The sequence below is a fragment of the Diorhabda sublineata genome, chromosome 6 (assembly GCF_026230105.1).
Source record: "Diorhabda sublineata isolate icDioSubl1.1 chromosome 6, icDioSubl1.1, whole genome shotgun sequence".
NCBI lineage: Eukaryota > Metazoa > Arthropoda > Insecta > Coleoptera > Chrysomelidae > Diorhabda > Diorhabda sublineata.
Genome location: NC_079479.1, coordinates 26,760,290 through 26,787,613, shown reverse-complemented (window position 1 = coordinate 26,787,613; position 27,324 = coordinate 26,760,290). Strand labels below are relative to the sequence as shown.

The window sequence follows — 27,324 nt, the reverse complement described above, 5'->3', positions numbered from 1 at the left end:
AGTTATTGTAAATTGATAAAATCAAGACGAATTATTGTGAAATAAAAAGAATTTGTTGACATGTTTCTCCGCCGCTGCCTCAATATTACCCTTTTACCGTATCAAAATAGAATACTTTCTGTCGCTGTACTATTAATAAATCTGTATATTCCAGTTTTGGAAATTACTCATATATCAATTGATTGGTTAAATGAATGACATATTTTGAATTGGACAGTTGACTGTCCAAACCAAACTTGTCAGTAATAGCAATAATAAAAATAATAAACAACAAAATAATTTCCCTCTCAATGAATAATTCGCAAAAAACTGCTTAAGTTCAACATACGTTATTACGAAACATCATTAGAGCGCTTGTCGTGCAACAAGTTATATAATCTGAAGAATATGTGTTCAAGTATACCCACAATAATACCTTTACCAATACCTCAACAAGAGCTTAAAGAACTTGTCAGTAAAGGTAAGTAAATGAATTCAATTCTTGTTATAACTTTAATATAAACATTATTATTATTCAGGTCAATTCTGGTCCACGATGATGAAATGTAATCTTGAAATTTCAAACCTAAGTAACTAAGTATATGCAACACTTTAATCAGTACATTCTAATGAACAATTTATCATTTTAATTTATAAATAACTATTGTAAGTTTGGAATTCGAAGTTTCCTCTTCAAATAGCAGTCCCTACTACCTGATTTTCTTCCCAATAATGTAAATTGTTATAAATTGTTCCAACTCTCCTGTGTATCCACGAAATACATTCCGAAAAGACCTTAAATTAGTCCTCTGTGATTTGATTTTTAAAAACTTCCAACCTCCGAAATGTTGTAATTATCTTATAACATATAAGATGCGATGTTGATACCAAATAAGTACAAGGGTCTTTCAAATATGATCAAGACAAAGACACATTTATTTATTATCTAGTAACACCCTATTGCCACCTCTCCGAAAGCATTATGATGCCGGTATCGAAGAATTCCTTGGGAAACTCGGGCAGCTATGCACGCACAAACTCCTACTTAGTCGTCAGTGTTGAATTCTCAACCTCCAAGAGCTTTTTTCAGTGGTTCAAGCATATGATAGTTGCTTGATGATAAGTCCGAAACTTATGGGGGATGTTCTAGTATCTCACAGCCCAGTTATGATATTGTATCGAGCGTGAGACGCGCGGTATAAGCGTGCGCGTTATCCTGGAGAAGATTTGCTGGAAAGCTCCCCCGGTTCGGGTGATAAGCGGGTTCCACGTGTATTTTCAGGCTAGAGTAGAATTTATGAATTGTTATGTGCACAGAAAGTCATCGGAAAGTACTCTTCGACTGGCACCCCTTCCTCCTTCTTCCTCCACTCTTCATAAGACGCCTTACTTTCATGAGTGTAATAGTGTAGCCATGTTTTGTCTATAGTGAAGATCCGCTTTAAAAAAATGGCAGCAAATGGAGGCAAACTTCCAACCGTATGAATTTTTGCTTAAAGTTCAACAGTTTGGGAGCCCATCCCGCCGATAACATTCATCTTGCGCTCTTCCAAAATGAGTTGTTCCATGCGGTGAATGTTGTTTGATGTGAAGCACTTGACGTTCACTCATGGTCGTAGCACGTGCGACGAAAATTATACCGTACTCTTAGTAACGGACCCAGCTAACACGTAATTGAGCCGCAAAACATACAGACGCGCCATCTACAACGTTTGTCTCGATCATATTTGAACAGCCCTCGAAACTTAATTATTTTAAAAGTATGTAACTGCCTACGCACTCCAATGGAATATGTTTCCCGCTTAATTTTTTGTTAATATGGATACATGAATTCTTGCGGTTTTCAAAATTTTTGTGTATGGGATTTGTAATCTTTAAACTCAAAATTATAGATACGATTATATTGTTATTTGACAATTAACGCATTACTTTTGAGCCTTCTTCTACTTCTCAATAGACTTAGCAGATAATTTGGCGTGCAGATTTTGTTGCACAGATAACGAAACCTCTAACCACATTCTCTCGAAGTGTGAAACACTACGGAACTCCAGAGTACTACACCTGGGAGTGTATGGAATAGAAGACGAAGATCTCTGGGAACTGCAGCCATTCCACATTCTAGACTTTTTAAAAGGAGTGGGATTGATGGATCAGCTGTAAACACTGGGTTTTCCAGTATCGCAGCAACAAAGGGCGACCCAATAAATCCTTTGGGTCGCAGTGTATATGATACCCCAATATCTCTATAATTTTTTCAAATGCAGTTTAATAATCTCCTTTTTTATTTTTATTTTAAAGTAGGCATTAGCTTTTTTAATTTTATTGCAAAAAAATAACTAATATCAAGTTCATCTTTTCTAATTGAAGATTTATCGACAAGTATATATATTATACTGATGAGGCCCAAGAAAGCAAAACCAATCTAAGAGTTTCCGAATCCTAAATGCGATAGTTTGAATCGATAATTTGTTCCAACCATTAATACATTTATCAAGTAAAATAAGATTCAGTATCCGTCGTGGAATATCGTCAAAACATTAATTGCTTTTTCTTCTATTAACGATTAAAACTTGATTTGAAAAATTACATGCTAAATTCTCACTTAAGCAGCAACAATTTTTTGAATAATACTTAGCATTCTTCGAATTATTCCAGGTTTGATTCCAAAATAAAAATCAATGTGCGATTACTTTGACTATACTATTTATACTCCTATTTCTAGGCAAATATTTTTATTGCCTTCCATTTCTCCCATTGTTGTGTTCAATACGAATACATCACAGGTATTTTTTAGGAAAAGATTGGGCAATTATGCATGGAGTCTCAATGAGAACGAAAGAACAATTTTCCGAAGATACCATCACGTTTGCTCCTTTTGTTTTGTTTCCTTCTACAATGCCAAAGAAAGATTTTCAACATGCCGTTGAACTGCAGACTATTTTTCAAGAATTATTCCACAAAGTTGCTTACGATCGAGAATTTTTGAAGATGTGTTTAGAAAATATTGTTCAGGTTGACGAATTTACTGCAAAATTGTTCGAAATATATGAAACTACAGAAAAAGAAGGAGTTTCACAAGTAGGTAATTTCTACAAAGTAAAAACGATTTGCATGATTGCTATGAATGAATAATATGAATATTCTTTCAGTATTTTCGGTACTCCGTTTTTCTTGACCTAGGTTTTGGTTTGCTTCTATAAACTATTGTACAAAAAATTATTCTGAGCTCAAGTCAATTTGTTTCAAATTTCATTTCATTCTTCATACAAGGCTATCAGATTACTAAAAAATTATCGTTTATTGTTACTTCTGAGTTTGTGTCATTGATACTATCAGAATCATTTACAAAGGTTACTGTTTTCACTTCCAAAGGAACGAACCATTCAGTGTGATTAATATTAATATTGAATGTGATTATGTTAACTGAAGATTTGTATGTTGCGTTTCTTCGTTTTAGTCAATAGGATTGGGCCTATTTCGATGCGATTATATGTTACAATGCAATGATAAACGAAAAGATGGTAGTGATGACTTTTATCCATTTTGTAATTGGAAACTTATTGAAATAAATACTATAGCAGCTGGATTTGGATGGCTAGGTCCTGCTTCCGGTTTATTACATAGGTAATGTGTTTGTGTGCATTTTTAAAAGTCTTATAAATCTTAAAGTAGTGTATGAATTATGTCTATATGTCTACTAAGGAAATATTTACACATTCAATAGCCAAACGTAATTAATTTAAATCAAACTAGAATGGAGAAAATATAAATTATTATGACGGAGACGCAGCCGTACGCCTTAATCTCCAAATGGATCGTCCGGAGTAACGTGCGGAGATTAAATACTTTCATTTAAGTAAATTGATCCCAACGCAAACTCACAAAGATTTGATATCTATATTAGGGAATCTGCTGTATCATATGACATAGTGAAAGTGGCGTTAGTATAAATGTAGTCCGTGAACAGTAGAACGTACAGGTGGAGCAACTACAAAGTTCATGATCTCTTTTTACAATATCGACGTGTGATTAGTAAATAAATAAACAATTGTTGGTCTTTCATACAATGTGTCACGAATATATTCACTGTCTAACTGAACATGAGAAAAATGTCCACAAAATGAAAAAGACGATTGTCTTTTAATGAAATGTAGAGAAGATAAAGGAAATTTTATTACAAGATTAGTAGCAATGGAAGAACCATCACTTTGATTTAGACACCAAAATACAGAGTAATAGGTAGTAATTGGTAATAGGTAAAATCCTCTCTAGACTTAACAGGGCTGGATTTATATCTCTAAGCTAAGCGGATGATCTAGTGGTGGTAGTAAGGGGCAAGTATGAAGGCATGATCTCTGCTCGGATGCAAACGGCCCTAAACACAATCAAAAACTGTAATGATGAAGAGGAGCTCTCGATGAAGTCCAGTAAAACAACACTAGTCTCAATATAAACACACCTATCCTTAATGGAACTAAATTAATACTTACTTGGAACAATCATCTAGAAAAGCCATTGCTACTGTATGGACTTGTTGCATGATTCTTGACAATACATCATCACATACACATATTTGGTAGTCAATAACAACAGCTCAAAAAAAACTGAACAAGATTCAGAGGCTGATCTGTCTGGGTATCACGAGGGCAATGTCAACCTACCCTACCACAGCATTAAAGACGTTAAGTGATGCCCAAAGGCTAATTCAAAGAGTAGAACTAAAGCCAGGAAATCTGAAAGGTTACCTAAAAATTCTTGATCTGATAAAGCTAGAAAGCAGTGACAAACCCATGGACAAAATGCATAGCATATTGGACAAAGATATCCCTTTCGAAGTGATAATTAACGACCGCCAATCATAGGTCCATAAAAATCTTCCGCAGACTTGAAAGGAATCTCTCCGGTACACAGACGGTTCGAGCGCAAGGAGCAGGACTGTGCATATTTGTACAAAAATACAAGCTCTCCATACTTTTAGAAGCATTACTCACCATTTTTCAAGTAGAGTTGCTAAAAGGAAAGGAATATGCTCAGGAGCTTTTAAATAGAAATTTCTCATCACACATCAACATTTACTCAGATAGCCAAGCAGCTTTGAAGGTCTTGAAAGCTATTGAGTGCTTGTTCAAACTGGTGTACGAGTGTAAACAAACTCTAAAAGCACTAGCTAACAAAAACAAAATAACTCTGATGTGGCTACCAGGCCACCAGGGTATACCACTCCATAACTAGGGCCATAACCCTACTGTGGCCTCATGAAACGCCATATCAAAAACAAACTGAACGGATGGCTAAAGAATCAGATGTGGAAACACTGTAGGCTTAAGACAATCCAGAAGATTCATAACCATATCAGCTAAGAAGTCTGCAGTGCTTTTAGTGATGATCAGAAATGATATGAAACTGGTGGTCGGTCTTCTGGCAGGTGACTGCCCCGTCAAATACCACTTTAAGATAATGGGCATGGCAAATAACGACAACTGCAGATTCTGTAAGCAAGCCATGGAAGCAGCAGAGCATCTAAAAGGCTTAAGTACTGGAAGTGGAACACAAAATCCCCAAAAAATAGACTCCTTTGGCAATAGTCTAGGTATTTTAGAAACAGAACAATTAGATGTAGATTCTTGCACAAAATATCTTCTAGTTGTAACTGCAGATTCGCTAAAACGACTCCCCAAAACAATCTACAATCTACCTATTTTGGAATGTTATTTCAATAGATTACCGGCAAACGGGAGCTAGCATTACTGGTGCATATTATATTTGGTTCCAAAATTACGTAATGCGACAGAAATATGCTGAAGAATATGCGCGAATGTTTTCTCTTCAATCAAGACAACGCAACTAGTCACGGGTCCAAAAGAGCGCAGATAGACTTCGAATTAGTTGAACAAAAACTCAAAAAACTGATACAAAATAAACTATAACAGTAAGGACAAGACTTTTCATTTTTTATTAATATAAGTAATAAAATATATATTAATATTTCCTGGTGGAAATGTTTTCACAATATTCTGTTTTAGGTATATTCTACAAGAAATGAATCAACTTGATAACATAAAAAACGTGAGTAATAGATAAAAATTATATAAACGCCATTTTCTCGACCTTTTTTTACCTCCTTTTTATTGAGTGTTCTTCCACACTGAAGATGCAAAGTACAAAATACACATTCCGTATATACCCATTATATACATTTACCTTGGTGCGTGAGAGTGGAATATGACTAATCAATTTTACGACTCTTCAAATTATAATTGCAATCAGTCGAAGATCAATATAGAATTTTTTATGGCAACATCCAGATTCAAATGCGTAAGAGAATAACTATTATTATTGTATCTCTGTAGAGGCAAGTCGCGTTCCCCAATCCCCAATCAGGAAACGTGTTGAAGAGTGTAAGGAAGTATGAAAGAAAACTGTTCAAATACAAGTCTGAGAGTCGGGTGATGTGGAAGAGATTCAAGACCAATTCAACGAAAATTCACGCTTAACTCTCCACCCGACTCGTTCTGAAGAAGCAAGAATATCTTGCATTCAGAGAGCAAGCTGCACCCAGATGATCGAAATGAAACCTCTCATTCAATTACATAATCTAGTGTTTAATTCTACATTGGAGTATCATTATTCTTCAATATTATATATAGGACGTGTTCTCATAAAGATGTCACCTATGAAATCGGTCTCCAATCTTCTCGTATTCGGCTGTTGTATCCTTATAAGCTTTTCTCTTTACCATTCTTCGCAATTTTATCCTATGTACATGACCCCTAAAACGTCGCATCAATTGAATAAATCCTACAATGTCTTCTGTTTTTATTTCTTTATCAACGTAATCGTTCCGCATTCTATCTCTCAATGTGACGAATTTTGATTTTGAACGTTGTCAACTTTTGTCTCAACAGAGCGAATGTTGTATTTAATATCGCTTTACTTTCGCTTGGTTAAGATCTAGCTTTTTATTTAACTAAATTCAGACATTGATAGGGTTGTTCCAATCTGCTAGTCGGGACCGTACTTAGTACGGTTATCGGAAGCGTTTATAGATATTTTTTGCGCAATCTCCGGTTATGCACGGTTCTTTTAACAGTACTTGTTATCAATCAAGGATCGAAAAGACTGGTTGGAATGCAAAACAGAATCGTTCGTATAACGGTAACCGACCGGTTGGACACGTAATCTCTATTGCGCAGAATCGTCACCGTACCAAGGACGGTTTTTCTTAGGTTGGAACGAACCTTATATCTACGTAATCAAAATTAATGATGATTAAATACAATATTTGTGATATTAATGAAGAAACTATTGATGCATCCCTTTTCTTAGAACAGCGAACAGAAATTCTACAAGAAGAAGAGAATGAAGACGATAATACTTACTGTTTTCGAGAAAAATGGAAAAAACCTTAATTTTGTACTTTTGACAATTTTTTGCAGAAGTAGGATCGAAGGGGACTTTCGACATTTCATTTATAATGATGTATTTAACGTCTCTGTCAATTTTCAGCTCTATGCGAATTTTGCCTAAGTCAAATGTCTATTTTGACTGGACTAACAATTTTTCTATCTAATGAGTCGAATGCATCTTTCAAATCGACGAATGTAATATATAATTCTTTTCATTGTTCTGTTTTCCTTTCTGTTAAGCTCCTTAATATGTATTTGTTATCTATCGTTTGTTTCCCTTTTCTATATCCACTTTGCTCCTTCTTAATTTTCTCATCAATATATTTCCTTATTTGTCGACGATATGGCTCTGTGGTTTTTGCACATTTGTTGATCTCCTTTTTTATTTATCGGTATTCAATTGATTTTTTTCCCAGTTTTAATATCTATACCTTTCCTGTTTGTCCTATATATTCATGATTCCTGCTCCTACACTCCCTCTTCCGTAATTTCCTACAATTTTTCTTCTCTTGTCAAGTTACTGCCTTTGCGACTGAAATTTTTTTCGAAAAATTCTTTCTTCTTATTTCGTTTCTTTTTCTTAATTCTATAACTCTGATTTTATTTCAAAAGCTCCTGTTATTGCTTTTATAGTAATTTTCTAATTCTTCTCCAAATTGTTTCCATGTTTCCTTTTTAGCTTTGTTAATTTCTTTCTTTACTTTATTTTCTGTATGATTTGTATGCCACTGTTTTTTCTTCGCTTTTATTTTTTATATAATTCTTCAATAATATCTTTTTCTGCTTGACGATTTTCCTTATTAACTAATAAAACTTCTAGTATTTCTTGTTGGTTAATTGAATTGTAGCTTCCAGTGAACAACGCTCTAACTGGGCTGTGTGGAGGAATTTTGGAAGCGTGGGAACTTTATGGTAATTCATCAGCTGTCATTCTGATTTTAGTTGAAGATATAACGTACAACATCAGCGATCAAAAATTTCATGAATATACCCTCAAAGAAATGAATCCGAGTATAAGAATTATAAGAAGAAATCTAACACAGATATACTATAATGGAGAGCTGAATGAAGAAAACGAATTGATAATGTAAATATGAATCTATATCTCAATATAAATATTTTTTTATAAAAAGTAATGTTGATCAAGAGATGTTTCAAGAGAAGGATAGAAATGAAGCGAATTACTTGTAACGTCACATCTAGTGTAAATTCTTGAATTACAAATCCTCAACCTAAATAAAAACCATAAGGCTTAAGCCCTTGTTAGCTTCTTGCGATATCAAAATAAACTTTTGGTACTGCTGCTTTGATTTCATTATTTTTAGAATCGAAATCTCGAAATGTGTATAATCGCGCTGAGGACGAAGCTCTGCCAAAATATGTCAACTTGTAGCAAAGACGGAGGGCAGGTCCAGGAACTAAGACCTTTTTTCAAAAGCCATAGCTGCAACTTCATGACAAGCATGTTATGCAAATGAACCCTCTAAATCAAGGATGTCCAGCTTATACGTTTACAATCGCCATAGAATTGAATTTTAACCTGAAATGGGTCGGAAAACAACATTATCCGTTTATCTCCACTAATTTCCTGTTTCAGGATAAATAGAAAAAATTTGTCACCAATAATTTAACACTCTATATCGCTATATTCGATTTTGGTGCCAAATCAATCATCTTTAATTAAAAAAGAAATCAAAAGGATTGTTTTGGTGATTATCATTATTAATATGAAAAGAATAAATTTAATGATTTATTTGTAATTACGTTTATTGGAAATCAAACAAAATAACTATACAATAAACTAAAAATTGAATGTACTCTCAATTCAAGAGAACTAGAGATGTTTGACAAAGAAACTAATCACTTTTTCATCTCCGCCGTCTGGTATCTTAACTAATAGTCCAAGCATATGAAAAAATTTTATGTATTCAGTTGAATGATCTTAATCGAGATTTTCTGATGGTAACAAAATGAAGACACATCTTATTTAATCCAAAAATCTGTAATGATTAGTGATTCAATGGAGAATTGGGTACATTTTTTAAGAAAATAGAAAAATAATCCAAAAATGTGTCAATTCTTTCGGTGATCCCGGGCCATAATGCTCACGTGGAACGGATGCTTTATTTGATATCTGCTCAATGTACAAAAAAGACGAACTAGCTTTGTAAACAGACTATCAAGAGTATAGTTCAGTGCAAAGAAAGTTTCAAAGTGACATGCGTACACCTTTACAATTATGTAAAAAGGCAAAAGCAATTGCTGTAAAAATTAGGAACTTTCGAAATGTATAAAAGGGTACAGAACAACAATCGCTGGATTCTGGTGTATAAACATAACCTCCTCAAAAACAACCTATAGGGCATTCCAGAACCTTGATCTGTGCAATACTAATACGACCGCTGGACGACAAATAACGTGTTTAACAATATTGTAATCACGGGGTTTTACTATTTTTTCAGTGCGTTCTATTGCCTTGCGTTACCCAATATCCCAATCTTTATCACAAATTCTAGTAATCTGTGAGATTGAATTACGATGTATGGCTCCAGTAAACCTACAAGAATTTCAAAAACTGCATAGTTATTTAAACCTGTAGTTTTGTTCTCATCATTTCTTAAAGCTTCGCTAGAAATAGTGAACTTAACAATGTCCTGAATTTCTCCGTTTTTCTTGAGTATATCTACATGGAAATTATTCTAGAACATTTTCTGTAATATTACTTGGAGTTTCAGATCTTGTAGTAAGATATTTAAAAAGAAATAATATTAAAAAAAAATTATGGTCAACCACACTTAAGATTACGGACAGAAGTTGTCTTTGAAAAGAATTAGCTTCATCAAATATTTTTCCCGGTAACCTTTCACAAAGATATCATTAATTATGTTGTATAAAGTATCTTACTTTACTTTTTACTCACTACAATTGTAATGTACTCTACAATAATCACATTATCTACATCACAGTTTAGGGTTTCAACTGTTTTATAGCCCTTGTTTAAAATGAGGACCTAAACAGGGTTTAAACTGTACTCCAGATGTGCCGGTTCCACTGAAATCAAAGAAGTAGAGAATACTTAAGGAAATACTTTTCGTAGGCAGCTGTAAAGCACTTAATAGTTTATTAATTATAAGCACGTACACGAAATAAAGTGATTAGATCACTATTCTTGTAAATCTACTCTTCTGATAGCATCATTTTCTACGTTCCTTGGATAGCTGTTAATGTTTCAACGATATAATAGTCACCATTCCTTTCAGATCCAATTCCACACTTTATCATCGTGCGAACTGTAGGTATTGTGAAGGTTTTTCTATTCAAATGGGCATGTTAAACCGAAGTAAAATGTGTGTGTCGTTCAGCAGTCATATTTGTGACCGCTATTTGAATAGGCCTATTATTTCTGTCATCGTCTAAGCATTTATGGCAATCCTATAGCACCAAGTTTTCACTACAATTTAAATCTGCAAGAATTGAATCCCAGATTTGTGTTCGAATACTTTTAAACTCTTTAGTTTTCAAAGTAAAAGAGACATCTCTACATATACATAAGAGCTGGATGGATTTGGCAAATGTTGGTCTCGAATTATTTGTGGAAAATCAAAAAAGGTTTAGAAGTTGAATAAATATGAAAATTCTCGGAATTAAATAAAAATTTTGTTTTTCCTTGATGTTTTGTCACAAATTAAATTTCTGAACGCAACCATAACATTTGACATTCGACAACCAACTAATATGTCGATCCATCCTCTACGTCGATCGATACCTCTAAGAAAGAGTGCATCCTACTATCTTTGTGAATGACGATAACCGCTACGTGCGTGAGAACTTTCTTTACTTCTGTGAACCTTTGTGATGATGACATTTCAAGTTATGTGCTCTTTTTTGTTGATCTTTTGTGATAATGACACTTGACTGCTAGCATGAGAATATTTTTACAACAAGGCGAAACTGCAAATGTGTTTGCGAAGCATTGGAAATAATTGTCGCAGTGGACACTCGTGCTGCGTAACATTAATCAATCTCGACTGTGTAATGGAACAAGACTGGCTGTGAAAAAGTGATAAATAACGGAATGAGACAATAATCATAAAAGGAAGATACAAAGGAGAGGATGTCTTGATCCCGCGTATACCGATGATTCCAATGGAATTACTATTCGATTTTAAACGTTTAATATTACCGGTACGTCTGGCCTTTGCGATGACCATAAATAAATCGCAAGGCCAGTCGTTGGAAGTTTGCGGAAACAACTATTCGCGCATCGGAAAAACGACATCTTTGTTTATTGGCAAAACAAACTATATTTTATCAGAAAACTGTAAATTGCTTATAAATAGCCAATATTTCGGGAAAACTCTGTTTTGTAAGTAAGCAACATCATGTGTAATTAATCGAAAATAATAATAAATCTTCATTCATACTGAGCATTTTTTCTAATAAAAAAAGGATTCCTTTTGTTTGTTTAAAAGTTATTTTATACAAAAGTTAGGTCTTTCACTTATCGATTGAGTCAGCTAGTTTACTGTATATATTTTCAATGAATTATATTATTTGAAAAAACTTGTTACAAATGAAAATTAATTTTTAACGAAACCTGACAAATTTTAGAGCTCTTGCAAAAAGATTAACATTTTCTAATGTGTATTTTCTAGGAACGGAATGAAATGATTGGTACATATTACAAAATTTGCTTACTAAAGGTGCCTAATGCCCCTTTTTGTCTTTATCCATCACTTGACTCTTCAATTTTTTATTACGTTCTACTAATTGGGTTGATTTGACAAAATCATTTTTATTATCATAAATTTATGAAAAATCTACAATAAAAAGCTCGATAAGAAGTCTTATTAAATGTAGTAATATATTTTTTAGAGATAACAATATAGTAGGGGTGGTTTACTTCAGAACTGGTTACGAACCTTCCCAGTATCCAACGGAAAATGAATGGTCTGCTAGGCTGTTACTCGAAAGGTACTCATAGTTTTAACATTATTATCTTTATATTAAATTACTTCAATTTTATTATAAAAAAATTTTAAATTATGTTCCACTCTTTACAATAACTCTTTTTTGAAAAATCTATGTAAATGAAAAAAAAAATGTAAATTTGTAACTACATTTGGAGCTGATAACGTATACGTCAATTAGAGAAAACATGGCTACACATCCAAGTACCTGAAAAAACTATTCTGCGAATAATTCTCCAACTGTCCCTCGTTTTATTTTTTTCGTCATAAATATTCAATGTTCTAGACAAAGTTCAGGCGTTTCTTTTGCAATAAAAAAATCTACATCTATTTCTGATTAAGCGTAACAATGCTGTTCAAACTTCAAATCTCACACATTGTTTCGAAGCACAATGTGTGAGAATTGAAAAAAAAATTAAACTAAACTAAAATACTAAATAGGAATTTCTGGAACCGTTGATGATATTCACCCTGACACACTCTTTACACTACGATCACACCGACAATTACACTCTCTGACGCACGTTTCGATACTCAGATATCGTCTTCAGAGGCTTAAGGTAAACAGTTCACCATCGATTTTACAGTATCAACAAAAAATAAAGGAGAATTAATTTTTTGTCAGATTACGGTAAATTAATATTGAATTTAGAAGAGATTCCTTCTATTTTGTGAGCCCTAGATGAGAACAATTTCAATCAAGAGACTTTTATGAAATTATCATGTAAACCATGGTCTATAGGATTTAGAGCCTGCAACAACTACATACAATAAGAATGTAGTTGTAAGTGTCTACATCAAAATCTCAAAACGGTCGTCACAGGAAGCTATTTCGCGAATAGCCATCCGACAGTCTCTTTAGGCTACGTCAATAACTCCCGCTTTCGCTGAAAACTTTTATCACTTCCTCTTGGTCGTTCCATAGTAATGGATGTTATTATCACCTGGAAAATCACAATCGAACCGATAATAATCAGTTTATATCTTTACGATTTAAAGAAATCAAAAACGTATCTGTTTTCTAGTCGTCATCTTTGCTACCTACACTTTTTAACGGATGGGGACTGAAGCATTGCATGCACTTGCTTACCAGTTTCAACAGACGAAACTATTTGCAATGTCCTTCCATTAAATCTATCAATTATAACTGTAAGTAGGTAATCCTGCTATTCCGTACGGTATGGTACTATCGTTACAATGATATATTCAATTTTAGATATACGAGTACCAGCATACGTCTTGAATGTAACATCATGTTAGAAGTAATGAACTATTATTTACCTAGCTAATAATAGATGCTATTAACATGGTCTAATTTGACCTGCTGCATTTGAACTGCGCGCCTAAATCGAATAAATATTTTTTTCCCAAACTGGTACAACTTTTTTTAATATTCAGCAATAGCGCTGTATCTCAGTTAGTGCGTGTTTGTCAATTAGCGGATGAGTGTGTGTGAAAAAGAGAAAAGTTTGTCTCACGATATCGACTATAAGAAAAAGTTGTTCGCCTGAAATTTTGTATTTTTAATGGAATTACGGTTACGGAACCGTTTATAATGCTTCAGAGATATTATCCCGAACGCGAAACATTTAGTGAAGGTCATGAAGTCGCCGAAAACTTGCTTGATGGAAATCGCACATCCACCTCTCTATGATATCTTCATAAAAAGTTGAAGAAATGGAGCTCTAATATCATTGTGTTGACATTTGAGAAATATAAGAGGCTCTCAACATCTTTTGTGGAACAACTCAATACATTTTGGTTAATGATTTGGGTGTGAAGGGTATCAAAACGTACCAAAAGACCTGAATTTCTTGCAAAAACGTAACAACGTTGCTGGGGACCCTACTTTTCATACACCATCATTGTTGACATGGTTTTATGAATATCACGTCGAAAATGTCCAGCAATCTAGTGATTGGCGCTCCAAACATGTGCCGAAACCGAAAAACTGCGTCAAAGTTTGTCTTCAATTCAATTTCTTCAATTATCGTGGTGTAGTTCACCATGGTTTTGTTTTAAAAGGTCAAACGGTCAAAAAGGAATACTACTTGGCAGCGTTGAGGCGTCTACATAGAACATTTGGTCGTTAACAATCGTTGATGCGTTAACAATGCTACATCCCGGCTGATTCTTTTCATTCTATCCAACATATGATGGACGGTTATGATAAAAGAATTTTAAATAAGGTGAAAACACATTTTTCCAAATTCAAAATGAATAACAAGAAAAATTTGCTCTTGTATCTTTCAATCCTGTTTATACAAAAGGATTGGAAGGAATATTTAACAGAATGGGTTTTTAATTGGTTTATAAATCCAACAATACATTAAAAAAATTTGTAAGAAAGTGGTGATTGACACAAGAAGTATATAGGGCAGACTAAGAGATCTGTTATTGGCCAGTTTAAAGAGCACATAGCTCATTTAAAATATGGACGGATCAAAAATCGAGTATTGCCGATCACGATTTCAGTTATAATCATGAAATAAATATTAATAATGTAAAATTGTTAAAATGTATGTATCCAATAATAAATTGTTGGATGTTGAATTAATTTTCAAGGGAGAAAGTTTATCCGTGGGTAAATTCAGTACCTCCAATCTCTGAAGACGAAAACTTGGTTATCGAAACGCGCGTCAGACAGTGGAATTGAAGTGATAATGTGAACAGTGTGTTCAGTATGAATATCACCAACGGTTCCAAAAATTCCAACTTAGTTGATAATCGGATTCGAGGGCAGACAATTCATGGATTTTCACGATAAGAATGTGCCGTCACAAGTCACAATCTAACATGATTTTAACTGTTTTATTTTGCTAAAAACGAGACTTAAATCAGCACTCACCCACTAGATGTGATCTGTAATTTCTCCTCATTTTAAAACTTAGCTTTGGGGGCCTCAAAACTCAACTTATAATCATTCAAGCCATAAAAATGATTCACTTAGTGTACTGAAGGCAAGGCTTACAACAAGTGTACGGGAAATTGGATTAAGCATTGGCATGCTTGTATTGTCTCGAAAAGAATCTACTTTGAATGAAAATTTGTATCAAAATAAATAAAAATATTGATTTTTTTGTCAGTTTGAGTCAAATTTGATCACATGGTACTTTAAATAGTACGTATATGTATTAAAAAATATTTCGTGGTACAGAATTATAAAAGTTCTGACAACTATTGTAATGCATGCTTCTTTACATGTATGTAACTGAATAAAGAGAAATATGCTCTAATTTTCAGATCGAAAGCTATAAAATGTCCGAATCTACAATATCACCTTGCGGGAACAAAAAAAGTTCAACAAGAACTCTCGAAACCCGGTGCAATTGAAAGATTTATTAACGATGAAAAGAAAGTGAAATTGATCAGGAACGTATTTGTTAATATATATGGATTGGAATTTGATGAAAGTGGCGAAGAGGCTGTGAGATTGGCATTAGAAGATCCAGAGAGGTAATAAAATTGTCGATTTCCACGCTCTCTAACATCTTTCTAAGAATTCACGATATTAAACATTGTTTGAATATCGATGCTAGTATATTCAATATTTCATTTATATTGCGAATTCGAAATAATTGAAATAAGTCGCAGTGATCAGTTAAAGCGTCATCAAAGAAATAAACATGTATTCAAAAGTTAATTATATTGATTATTTGTGATATATTATTGTGCCTCTGATGTGAACCAATAACGATGCCGCGCCACGTTTCGCCCGAGATGTTCACGTAATGGTCATGCACTGATCATTGTTTTGGTTCACTATTTTTCTTCGATAAATAGACTTTAGAACTCTTTTTTGTTCGTTAAGAATCCTCAGTATAATCCTCTCGGCGGTTTAACTCATGGCAGGCTACTTTGTTAAAACGAATTGGCTCGTATTACCATATTCACAAAATTATCATATTGAAACCAGTTCTAATGAGAGCGCTAGCTCAATAGCTCATATAGGAGTAGCAATGGGAACATTCTAGCTTATTCTAATAGTTTTTTACTGAAAATATTTGTTCTTGGTTTACGCATCTCACAGTCAAACTGAAATTTAAAAAAGTTGTGCGCTTGACGATGACTGTTGTAAACAGACGATTGTGTCTTTACCATCTAATTTAATAGTTGTTGTAGGAAGAGATGAAATGTTTTAGGTATATTTTGAAACCCCAGAGAGAAGGCGGTGGTCACAATATATATGGTAAAAAAATAAGGCAGTATATAGACAAACTTAAAAATACTAAAGAAAGGATAGCATGGATATTGATGGAGAAAATATTTCCGCCTATTATCAAAGGTTATATGATTCGGCCTGGAACTGAACATCTACCGCCAATTACAGATATGGTGTCTGAGTTGGGAATATTTGGTGTAATTATAGGGTAAATATACAATTTCAGATTTAATTAGATTAACTCTGTTCATAGACGACAAACTTCTAATAGAATCTTTATAGAATTAAAAAAATATTTACCAAGCTGATTCTAGGGATTCAACAAGGATAATTTCTAATAGACAAGTAGGTCACATGTTACGGACAAAAGTGGAATCTGCTGATGAAGGGGGCGTTGCAGCTGGCCTAGGAGCATTAGACAGTCCCTATCTAATAGATTAACTATATTTTCACATCCAATCCTTTTTTAAGTCTATAATTAGTGACTATACCTTACGTATATCTGTACATCAACTAAATAAACACATTATACAACAAATTTGTTAATTGAAAACATAGTATGTTATGTAACACAACAAAAACACCTGAATCTGAAATATCCACGAGCAGAAGATGTACTTCAGCAAAAGCATAAATAGTGGAAGTAGAGCCCCAAAGATTTCGTTTGTAGACAACAAAGTTAGACGTAAAGTGTTGAGATATGCAGACAAGTTCACAATTGATTCAAAGAACGAGTAGCTGTAATGAGATGTAATCGGGGGTGGATCCAGAAAGAGGCGATCGCCCCCTCCTCAAGCCAATCATACCGGCACGAAAAAAATAATTATCCCACCCATTTCAGTCGTTCAGTTAGTCACAATTAAAGTCGATCACATAGTTGCCAAAACTCTGCGAAAAACAAAAACGTGAAGCTTACAATACACGGAGCAACAATAATAAACCTGTGCAAATGCAAACTGATTTGTATTGACAGAGAAAAGCATTTATCTGCTTATTATTAAATTCGTCTTGCTTTAATTAGTTTTTAGACATTAAGAGTGAAATAAATAGAAATCACGTAAAGCCTGCAATTGAAAAACTAACTCTAAAAATAGAAACACAAGACTTTAATCTGATTTTTACATGTACAAAAACTTTCAAAGTGAGAATGTTACAGAAATAAAAGAATTTGAAGATGTTGTTCACTCAGGTATTTTAGTTAATTACAAGTTTTCATTTATTTAAATCAAAAATGCAATAAATTAATCTTTTTTATAACTCTTGCCTGTCGCCCTCCTCCCAACACAAATATGTGGGCCCCTGCATATAATTTATCAAAATATTTTGATGAGGTCCGAAGTAGGTCGAAGCGTCAAATTTTTACCTGTTATTTAAGCTTATTTTCATTGAAAAGCGATATTGAATCAAGACAAACAACCTAATTTCTGTATGAGTTATAGCATAAGCTCCTCTTTAGTCGAATCCTTTCAACCTACTCATTTCCTCTTCAATAGTTTCCGAGTAGATTCCCGTTCCTTCCACATTTTATTTTTTTTCTTCGCAGTTCAGTAGCTGCCAGATGAAGTATAGTTGTAATCAATGATCCAATATCCGACAACGTCGAAGGACGTTTGGAAGCCGAATTTATTTATATATTTATAATTTTATCAAATTTAATATATTTTCGTCCACGTAGATGTGACATTTTGGTATAATTTGATCTACTCTTGACAGAAGTTTCTGAGCACTTCGCAGCTTCAGAACATGTGATAATTGTATACCTTTAGCTGATTACGGATCATAATCTATGATTATCATACTTTGGTAACGTTATGTTTGATTTTTGATGAAAATTTCAAATTTAAACTACGACTATTACTTTGATTTCGTGCTTTAATTTTTCATATTCATATCTATAGATTTTCTTTAGTTGCAAACCTTTATTCAGTTAAATAATATAATAATGATAAAATTTATAATAACGATCAGGATTACTTTCCAAACACTCAGATCAGTGATCATGTTAACCTAATCATATTTCCTTCTGTCAATTGACAAGTGACAAGCTTGACTAAAAACAGTTATGTTTAGTTTCGCGGTTTATTAAAAACGATGTCGAATCTTAAAATATTTTTATTACTGAATCGTGATTTAAAAATTAACAAACGATTCTAAAAGTGGTAGAGATGCAGAAATTACATGCAAATAAAATTGAAAACGTACAGGTTTTGAGAATATCTATTCCTCGATTTCCATTTAGTGACTGCTCAAACGTTAATATGCCTCAAAGAAAAACATCTAAAAAAATTAGTACCAAAAAGTGTCTTACTCCAGAAAGAACTAAAAATAAATGTATAGACGAATTTTCACGAGTTACAAAAAACAAAAATATACCATCACAGAAGGGAACAAGTACAAAAAGAAAAAATAGAGTGTGTATAGGAAAGGATAAAGAAAGCTGCCATAATTTGGAAAACGATTCGGATGCTAGCTCTAATGTTGAACATAATAGAAATTTCCAAAAAGACTTATATGTGAAACTACACAATATTATTTCAAATGATGTAACACACAAACCATCGTCTGACAAGAATGCTAATTCTAGGTCACAAACAAAATGTGACGAGAGATATAAAAAACATGTAAATAAGGAGCTACATAATAAGCAATCGAAAGAAGCTGCAAATTCAACATTAAAAATGTTAACTGTTCCATTACCAAAGATGTTGAGAAAAGGTACAGTTAAAAATTATTTCGAATCAACATTAGAAGAATCAACTAATCAGTGTACACCTGATAAAAATAAAATAAAAGTTCCTATTTATAGACAACAATTTCCGATATTAACAAAGAATAATTCTAAAGATCCTTATGCTCTTGATATTATTGATCCAAAAGAATCAAAACAAAAAAAAAGAAGAAGCTCTGCAAAATTCAATAAAACCATATACGATATAATGAAGAGAATTGAAAAGAAGGAAAAGAAAACAACTAAGAAGAAAAAAGTAACGAAAATAACTCCAAGCTATGACCAGAAAATACTGAATATAATGAAAAATGTTTTGCATAAAGTAAATGATCGTGACTCGGGAAATAAGAAATCACATAGTTCTAACCCACCATTGGAATCAGCAACAAATTCAATTAATGACAGTTCAAAAATTTCATTTCCACATTTAGATATAGAAGATGGTTTCCGTGGCTTTGATAAGAATGAAACAACTATTTCCACTTTAAATCGATATGATTCTACTAACTTGGAAATTTGTGGAAATAAGATACCAGGTTCATCACAAAAAAACAATGGATCTCCTCATATACATGTTATCGGTAACATACTTTTAAAAACCATTAAAAATTTTGAGTTTACGAAGGCAGCAAATTGTTCTCATTCAAGTACAACTTACCAAAATGAAACAAATAATATGAGTATAACTTCGGATATGAATCCATTAGATAAATCTCATAATTTGCAAAGAGAGTTTCATGATAATATTCCTCTCTTTTGTGAAGATGAAAACTGCGAATCTGATTTAGATAACGATTTTGAAATTGTAGAAGTTGGATGTGATGAATTCTTTGGTTTCAAAGATGAAACTGATGAAACACCAAAAGATTGCAGATTTTATCATAAGGTAAGTAGCTAACAACTCTAAAATTCTAATATAATTTTTGTTGTATTATGCTACTTTCTACTATAAATGTTATTAGATGTGGATAAATCAAAAAAATTTGTTTCTTATTACTATACAGGGTATTCTGTGATTTAATGTAAAAAATTGGGGAGTGAATAGATGTCTTGAAAATTATGCTGTGACAAAAAAATTTACTCATACGACCCCTCGTTTCTGATATACATGCCTTCAAAGCTGCAAAATCAGAACTTACATTCAAGTATATTTTCTAAATGAGACATTCTAACATTGCGGATTTTTAATGGATGTAGTGTGTTTGGCAGATTAAATAATCTACACTACTATCTGAAAGCCAGGGGCGACTCATGCTCAATGGTTAACAATCTATAACTTTTACATGGACAACCTGTACCAGCTGAAGATAGCAAAAATGAATTTTCATATCGATTTTTCAACAAAAAGGTACTCTTTGTTCAATTTGATCAAATTTATGGTTTAGGAGATATGTGGATTTTTAGATAGTTGTACATACCATGACAACTGTTTACTATAAAGAGACATGCTGAAGAAAATTATCATAAATTGTAATTATTTATTGAAAATACTTACAGGAGGTATTAAAACAAATTCAAACATTTTGTATTGCATTGCATACTGTCTAACATCAAGTTACTTACTTAAGGAAAAAATTGAAATGTAGATAAATTTAGTTGGTTAGCCTACAATTTATCAAATGAAAACAAAAAGAAATAATAAATATTCAAAGTGGGTACCTTACACTTCTACACACTTCCGAAGTCTACGGATAAAAAAACATTGATCTAAGCGGTGATTATGTTGAAAAATAGAGAGAAATCTAAGCTTTCCAATCATGTATTATTCAATACCAATAAACATGTTTGTCATTGTGAAAATTCGTTGGGAACCTTATTCTATTATAAATATTGCAGAATATCTAAAAAAAATTTTTAACTGCTATTGTAAAAAAAAGTAAATATTTAAAACGTCCGTAAATGTCAACATATATACATTTGTGGAAAGAACAAGCAACTGTCTTTATAGGGTATTTAATCTGTATTCAATCTTGATTCAAAAATCTAGTGAAACCTGCATTTTCAGTTCTCGAGTTGTGGAAATGAGTTATTATAAAGATGTACACCTTTTATTTGGTGAGAAAGCAATGACAATTTGTTTGTTTCTGTTGAGATTTAGATATTATGGTATTTTATTTTTAATCCATTTTTCATTTTAGAAAAAAGAACATCCTTGGAGATTTCAAGGTTTCTTTAAAAGAAATCCACATATGTTAAAGCTAAAAAAGAACGGTTTACCATGTAAAGAACAAGAGATGGTTCTTGATTATGAATTCGTACAAAGGATAGAATTACTGTGTGCCAAAAAATCTGTAGATACTTCACATGTAAAGGAACCAGTTCAAACTTCAATATTGGATTACATAGAAAGTGCTCATAATGAACAAGATGTACCTAATCGACCAAGTCTATTTGATTATGAGGAATACAATGTAGATAAAGTCCCCAGGAGAGTTTTGGGAATAATCCAGAGCAACAAAGTTATTTCGACACCCACAAAAAAAATAGAGGAAGATATTGGGTCTCCAAATGTGTCCATAATTCGTAGTGATGAAAATGAAGAAAATAATCCTTTGAAATCAATAAGAAAGAGTTATCAGAGAAAACGTGGGGAGAGAGAGATTAGAAAAAGTGGGGACGTCCTGAAGGAAGATATATTGCCATCAGTTTTAGAAAATAATTATGAAGTTCCACAAGATGAAGTTCACTTATTTGAAGACATTGACCAAGGAAAAGATACAGATTTTAATATTGATATGGTATGTAATTTTAAATAAATCAATTTTTATTATATTTTGGAAGTGAAATTAGTTTAGATTTTAAATCGAAAATATATTTTCTTACTTATATAATAATATTTTAATGGTTCTAAATGTTCTTGATTTTATGTTTCTTCTGATTTCTTTTATAATTTCTCAAAAAATTCAGAAAAAACCTAAATTGAAGAACATTTAGAAGCATAATCATATTTAAAGTTCTAATAAATAAGAAATTATAGTAAATAATACTTATATATAATCTAAAAGCTCTTCAAAACCAGTTAAAAATGTACATAGTTTTTTTATGATAAACCAGCTGGGACAGAGAATGAAATTTACCTTGGCCATAGTTTTTTCTAATTGACAATACTAACAAAATATTTTGTTTAAGGACAAAATGAAAGAAATATTTTTTTATTAAAATATACCTGAAATCAGTATCATTTAGATATATATTTTCTATAATAAATGTTCTATTTTGTTATCACAAAATTCTCTTTTTTTTCTTTGTATTTTTGTTTCATATATTCTTTTCACTTGTTTACCTCTGTCCATTCTTTCAATATGCTCTCATCAGCTTGGATTAGATGAGCTGAAGCATAAAAGCCGGGATTCTACCTAGCTAAAAGTTTTTAGCAGAAATAAGTTTTATGAATGCTTCTTTGATCTTTTTTATTTTTGTAATGAAATGATAAAAATTATGGGTACATCATGTAAATATTATTAGTTGGCAAATTTTTCATCAATTGTTTGTGTTGTAGCCAATCTTCCCAAAAAAGCGAAGAAAAAGACTATTTTCCGAAGGATCTGATGATGAAATGGACGAGAAGAAATCTAAGAGAAAGAAAAAGAACGCTATGACTAAAGCTGAAGTAAGTATTGAAAGAAAAGTTATTCATTATATAAAAACTAAACGGACAATTCTCGCAAAAGGCATAAGAGAAGTACTGTTCAACTCTCGCGGAAAATGGATATTTCATACTAGTCTGACAAGATAAATCATAAGCCACAAGGTATGTTCTCCGATAGTCGATATTGTTTTTTTGTACAAAGAGTGCTGAGCTGTGAAATATAATTGTTTGAATTGTATAATTGAAATGGAAAATTGAATTGAAAAATAAACACAACAGCGCGCCACCAAAGATCGATCGAGCCAAAATAAATGTTGGGGTCATAACAAACACTCTTTAACACAGACTTCTACGTTCCATTTTTTTTTCTAAGGACATATATTGAAAAAATACAGAATATTGTCCTTAGTATCTGTCAAAAACTTTTGAATTATGGCCAGACCTACCAACCTTATTTTAACGCCTTGAAGATACCATTACAAATTGGTTATGGGACCGCTTCACTTTAAGTGTTAAGTTAAAGGACCCTTTAATATGAAGGCTCCTTTAGTTAAAGTGTCAATTAGGATGGGATTATGAAACCGGCCGTTACACTGATAGATTGTAATTCAGCTGGTTGCTATTTTGTATAGATATTCTTATGTTACATAAATTTTGTTTCTATACTGTATACAAATTCTTGTATAATTTTCTTTTGAAACCTTCAGACATTTTTTATGATCAATGTTGTTAATTTGATATTTCTAATTACAATCAAATCATTTGAAATATTCCACATTTTATTTTAGGAAAATGAATTCAACGCTTGGGCCGAAAAAATGAATGCCAGATTTGCAGAAGAGGATAAACATGAATTAACAATAGAATAGATATTATAGAGTATAAGTAAAAGAACAATAGAAAGTATTTAAAGTGCCATTAAAAGGGTAATCCCTTTAAAATTTATATATTGTTTTATACATTCATGTTCATTCCATAATATTTTCTTTACATTCAACTTTTTATTGTTTTTAAATAGTCGAAAATATTTTAAAATGTTTAAAAACCTTATTTTTATAAGAAATGTATACATGGTGATACATCTTACAATTAGGAATCACTACTGCTCAAAATGCAGAATTTACATAATATGGGGCTTTTTTCATATTTAAGATTACATAAAATTTTCGTGTAAGAAATGCTTATAGTTTCAAATATCCAAAATTTTTCACATAACTACCCTACATAATGTGTTCCGTTCCTAACTATAAATGTATCCTTCCTGACTTTAAATGTATCGGAATATCTTAGTCAATTTATTTTTCATACACGTAGTATGTAATAGTTTTAATCATTTCTGCACTAGTTTGTGAGACAAAATGTTAAAAATTGTATACCAAAGTATGCAATTAGTGCAGAAACTAGAGATTGCCCTCTTCTTACAATAATGGTTCTTGTGATACTGTAAGGTGTATGTATCAGGTATGCTTATTGATCATTTTATTGCTGTTTGTAACTAAAAGAAACTACTACCAAAACCGAATAAAATATGGTGGTAGATACATTTCTGACAAAACCAATTATTAATTGGTCAATGATTATAAAAAAATTATAATCGAAAGGTTTAGCCTAGGGCAGTGAATCTCGTTATTATTATTTAACAGTTTTAATTTTAAACTGTTCCACAAGTTCACAAATTCGGCTGTTGTGCTTTTATACATTACGATTTTTGATAACTATTTGTATATATATTTTAAATTTGAACTTATTTTCTTTTATAATAATGTTTTTGTGCTTTTTTGCATATTATATTTGAAACAAAAAAAGGTTGTGTAGCATTTTAATTTTATTAAAAATAAAAGTATATACATGAATAACTACTCCAATCAAATAAATTCAAATAACACCTTTACACAAATAAGGTCGATAAAGTAACCTTGATCGATTTGAATGACTCAACTTTTCAGTGTCTAAGAGCTCTTTCCAGTTGGTTCAAAGGATACTCAATGTAATAATGTAAATCCGCCCGAAATATACCTTTAAGTTTGACTTCCAAAAATGATGGTAATTTATCACGGTCACATTAGTAATAATGATGTACATGACATTGACAATAAAAAAAAATTTTTCAAATTATTACATCAATAAATACAAAGAAAAAATTAATTCAGCCAGAATTAACTGAAAAGGAAAACTTATTGACAAACCAATTGCAAATTGAGACAAACTAGACTGTGTAGAACTATTCACAAAATACATAAAGGTAAAACAATACAACAAAACAGAAACATGTTTATGATGTAAATAGGTCTCATATCAACAATCTTGAAGGGCCTTGAAAAAACCTTGTAAATTTAAAAATTTAAATGTACAATTTGAAAACGTATAAAACACGTTCAAAAAAATACACTTTCCAATTATATATATTGTAGTTTAACAAATTATTATGGCTCACCTGTAATACCCACTAATCTGGTACTGATCAAAACTACTGTATATAAGACAAACTATTCACTCAAATTGACCCCCACCTATTGGAATCTTTACTACTACTGCTGCTGTCGTTCTCTGCTAGGTTGCATCACTTACAAAGTCAGGAGATCATCTAACCCATCTGAATCTGATTATTTGAATGTTTTTATTTATAAAAGTGAATATTTTAATTTTCTTGTGCTTTTTGTCACAATGCTTTAATTTTTTATACTATTCTTTTTTGAAATATATTTTTAAAAATGATAAATTTTTCATTTTTTTTAAATGCCTACTACAGTATCTATTTATAGCAGTGGTTCCTAAACTTTTTTGTTTCATAGAACACTTTCAAAATTTTGCTGGATCTGGTGGACCCTGCAGCTACATTAACCAATTTCCAAATCTCGAAAAAAAAGTGAAGTGAACTTGCGTTGTGTGTCAACAACATTTAAAAAAAAAAGGTTAGAAATTATTGCTTGATAGCGTTAATTATTTGATAATAAAATCAACTAAACAAATTTTCAATTAGATATAGAAAAAAATTCATTGAATTAAAAGAACGTGGAGGAGAATAAGGTGGAAAAAAGGAATCAAAACATATTATCAAACAAACTTGTAGCACTAGATACCCCCTCAAGGACGGAGGACAGGAAATCAGACCCGGCAATGAAAACAGAATTAGAGAACAAAGAAGATAGAAACACTAAGGATAGGAACTTGGAATGTAAGCAGTACATATGCTAAAGGAGTACTGAAAGTTTCAATACAGGAAATAAATAGATATGAAATCGACATATTAGCGATACCAGAAACAAACTAAAAAGACTTTGTAAAGGAAGTAGGAAACTACATAATAGTGGAGGAGCAACAAGAACATGAGGTGCTTCCTATGACATTATTAAATTCCTTATCAAAGACTGACGATAATGCAATAATTCTATCAAAACATATGATTATCCTTATTAGATTCTCCAGGATTCATAAATTTGTTTTTGTATTCTTCTCATGAGAGTAAAAAATATACGAGCTAGTGGGCGAACTACCTTAGTGTGCAGTCCGAGTCTTACAAATTCGAGAAGCAATAATCAACACATCTATACATATTAAAGACAAGTTAAAAATAGCAAATTGAACAGTTTTAAACACTAAGAAACACGAAACAGTTATACTAAAAATAAATAATAAATGTGGAAGCAAGACGAAAAACAAAAAAATGGGTAGACCAAGTAAACGGTGGAGGGAAGTAGTGGAAGAAGAGCGTGAGGTGAGTCATCGAGTCCTAAATTTAGATATTACCATTTTGAGCGAGTTGTAAATGAGGATATAGATAATAACGGAAATTGAAGACCTATTTTGTGAGTAATTTTCGGTATCGGAAGAATAATTTCAACGACACTGAATAGGAATAGAAATCAAGACAGCTGGCAGTCTACCTCCCAGGAACTGATACAGAGGATACATATCATGAGATCGTAAAAATGAATAAGAAGAAGAAGACATAAGAAACCCACCGAGGAACTACTGTTCATCTTACATTAGAGCGCCATTTCGAACTTATTAAAGAAAGGAATTATGGAAAGTCCTACTCATCGAATAATTTTCAGTGATCGGACAGTCCCCGAACTAGGAATAAGACTTAGATCTGTTGGATCTAATAGTAATTGTATTTGAGTTGTGTAACAAGCAATCGATTTTTTAGTGTACGTAACAATTATTTCAGAATTAGAAAATAATAAGCTTACCATAATTTAATTATAAATCTGAACAAGATGAAAAAATTTGAATAATTTCACTTAAAACTAATAATTATTAATACTGGTAATTTAGTGGGCAAATACGATCATTTTAAGTTATTTGGAAATTTATAAGAACGTGTATCAAACTATTTTTATGCGAGTACCGCAATATCAAACGTTAGATTTTGAATGATTTACTATTATTACGATGAAATATGTTCGGTGACGTGAATCGAAACGTGGCGTTAAGCCAACAAAGAAATATGCTTCGAAAAATTCGTCCGACTTGTTTTTATATTTTCG

The 27,324-nt window shown here is 32.1% G+C and overlaps 2 protein-coding genes and 1 long non-coding RNA gene across 3 annotated transcripts; 2 read left to right on the top strand and 1 right to left on the bottom strand.

Moving 5' to 3' along the window:
• The first annotated feature begins 165 nt into the window (after nt 1–165).
• LOC130445453 (glutathione synthetase-like) lies at nt 166–17,070 on the top strand. Its single transcript, XM_056781071.1, has 9 exons — nt 166–460; nt 2,774–3,057; nt 3,437–3,603; nt 6,003–6,045; nt 8,234–8,472; nt 12,261–12,359; nt 15,599–15,811; nt 16,498–16,725; nt 16,832–17,070. Exons 1-9 carry the CDS (start codon nt 388–390, stop codon nt 16,956–16,958), a joined length of 1,473 nt encoding a protein of 490 aa, XP_056637049.1. The 5' UTR covers nt 166–387; the 3' UTR covers nt 16,959–17,070.
• A 1,480-nt stretch (nt 17,071–18,550) lies between these two features.
• Nucleotides 18,551–25,270, top strand: LOC130445451 (uncharacterized). Its single transcript, XM_056781069.1, has 4 exons — nt 18,551–20,131; nt 21,384–21,983; nt 22,745–22,855; nt 23,623–25,270. The coding sequence occupies exons 1-4, from the start codon at nt 18,683–18,685 to the stop codon at nt 23,701–23,703; spliced, it is 2,241 nt and encodes a 746-aa protein (XP_056637047.1). The 5' UTR covers nt 18,551–18,682; the 3' UTR covers nt 23,704–25,270.
• On the bottom strand, nt 20,747–25,325 carry LOC130445455 (uncharacterized). Its single transcript, XR_008910049.1, has 3 exons — nt 25,269–25,325; nt 20,905–21,086; nt 20,747–20,850 (listed from the first exon to the last, which is right to left on the bottom strand). It is a non-coding gene; the product is annotated as an uncharacterized LOC130445455 (long non-coding RNA).
• Nucleotides 25,326–27,324: the final 1,999 nt, after the last annotated feature.

Excerpts from the sequence above, each read along its gene's own strand:
- LOC130445451 (XM_056781069.1), top strand. The coding sequence starts at position 18,683 with ATGCAGAAATTACATGCAAATAAAATTGAAAACGTACAGGTTTTGAGA. Across the intron at positions 21,984-22,744 it reads CAGATTTTAATATTGATATG|CCAATCTTCCCAAAAAAGCG; the intron begins GTATGTAATTTT and ends TTTGTGTTGTAG. Across the intron at positions 22,856-23,622 it reads ACGCTATGACTAAAGCTGAA|GAAAATGAATTCAACGCTTG; the intron begins GTAAGTATTGAA and ends ATTTTATTTTAG.
- LOC130445453 (XM_056781071.1), top strand. The coding sequence starts at position 388 with ATGTGTTCAAGTATACCCACAATAATACCTTTACCAATACCTCAACAA. Across the intron at positions 3,058-3,436 it reads AAAAAGAAGGAGTTTCACAA|TCAATAGGATTGGGCCTATT; the intron begins GTAGGTAATTTC and ends TCTTCGTTTTAG. Across the intron at positions 3,604-6,002 it reads GCTTCCGGTTTATTACATAG|GTATATTCTACAAGAAATGA; the intron begins GTAATGTGTTTG and ends ATTCTGTTTTAG.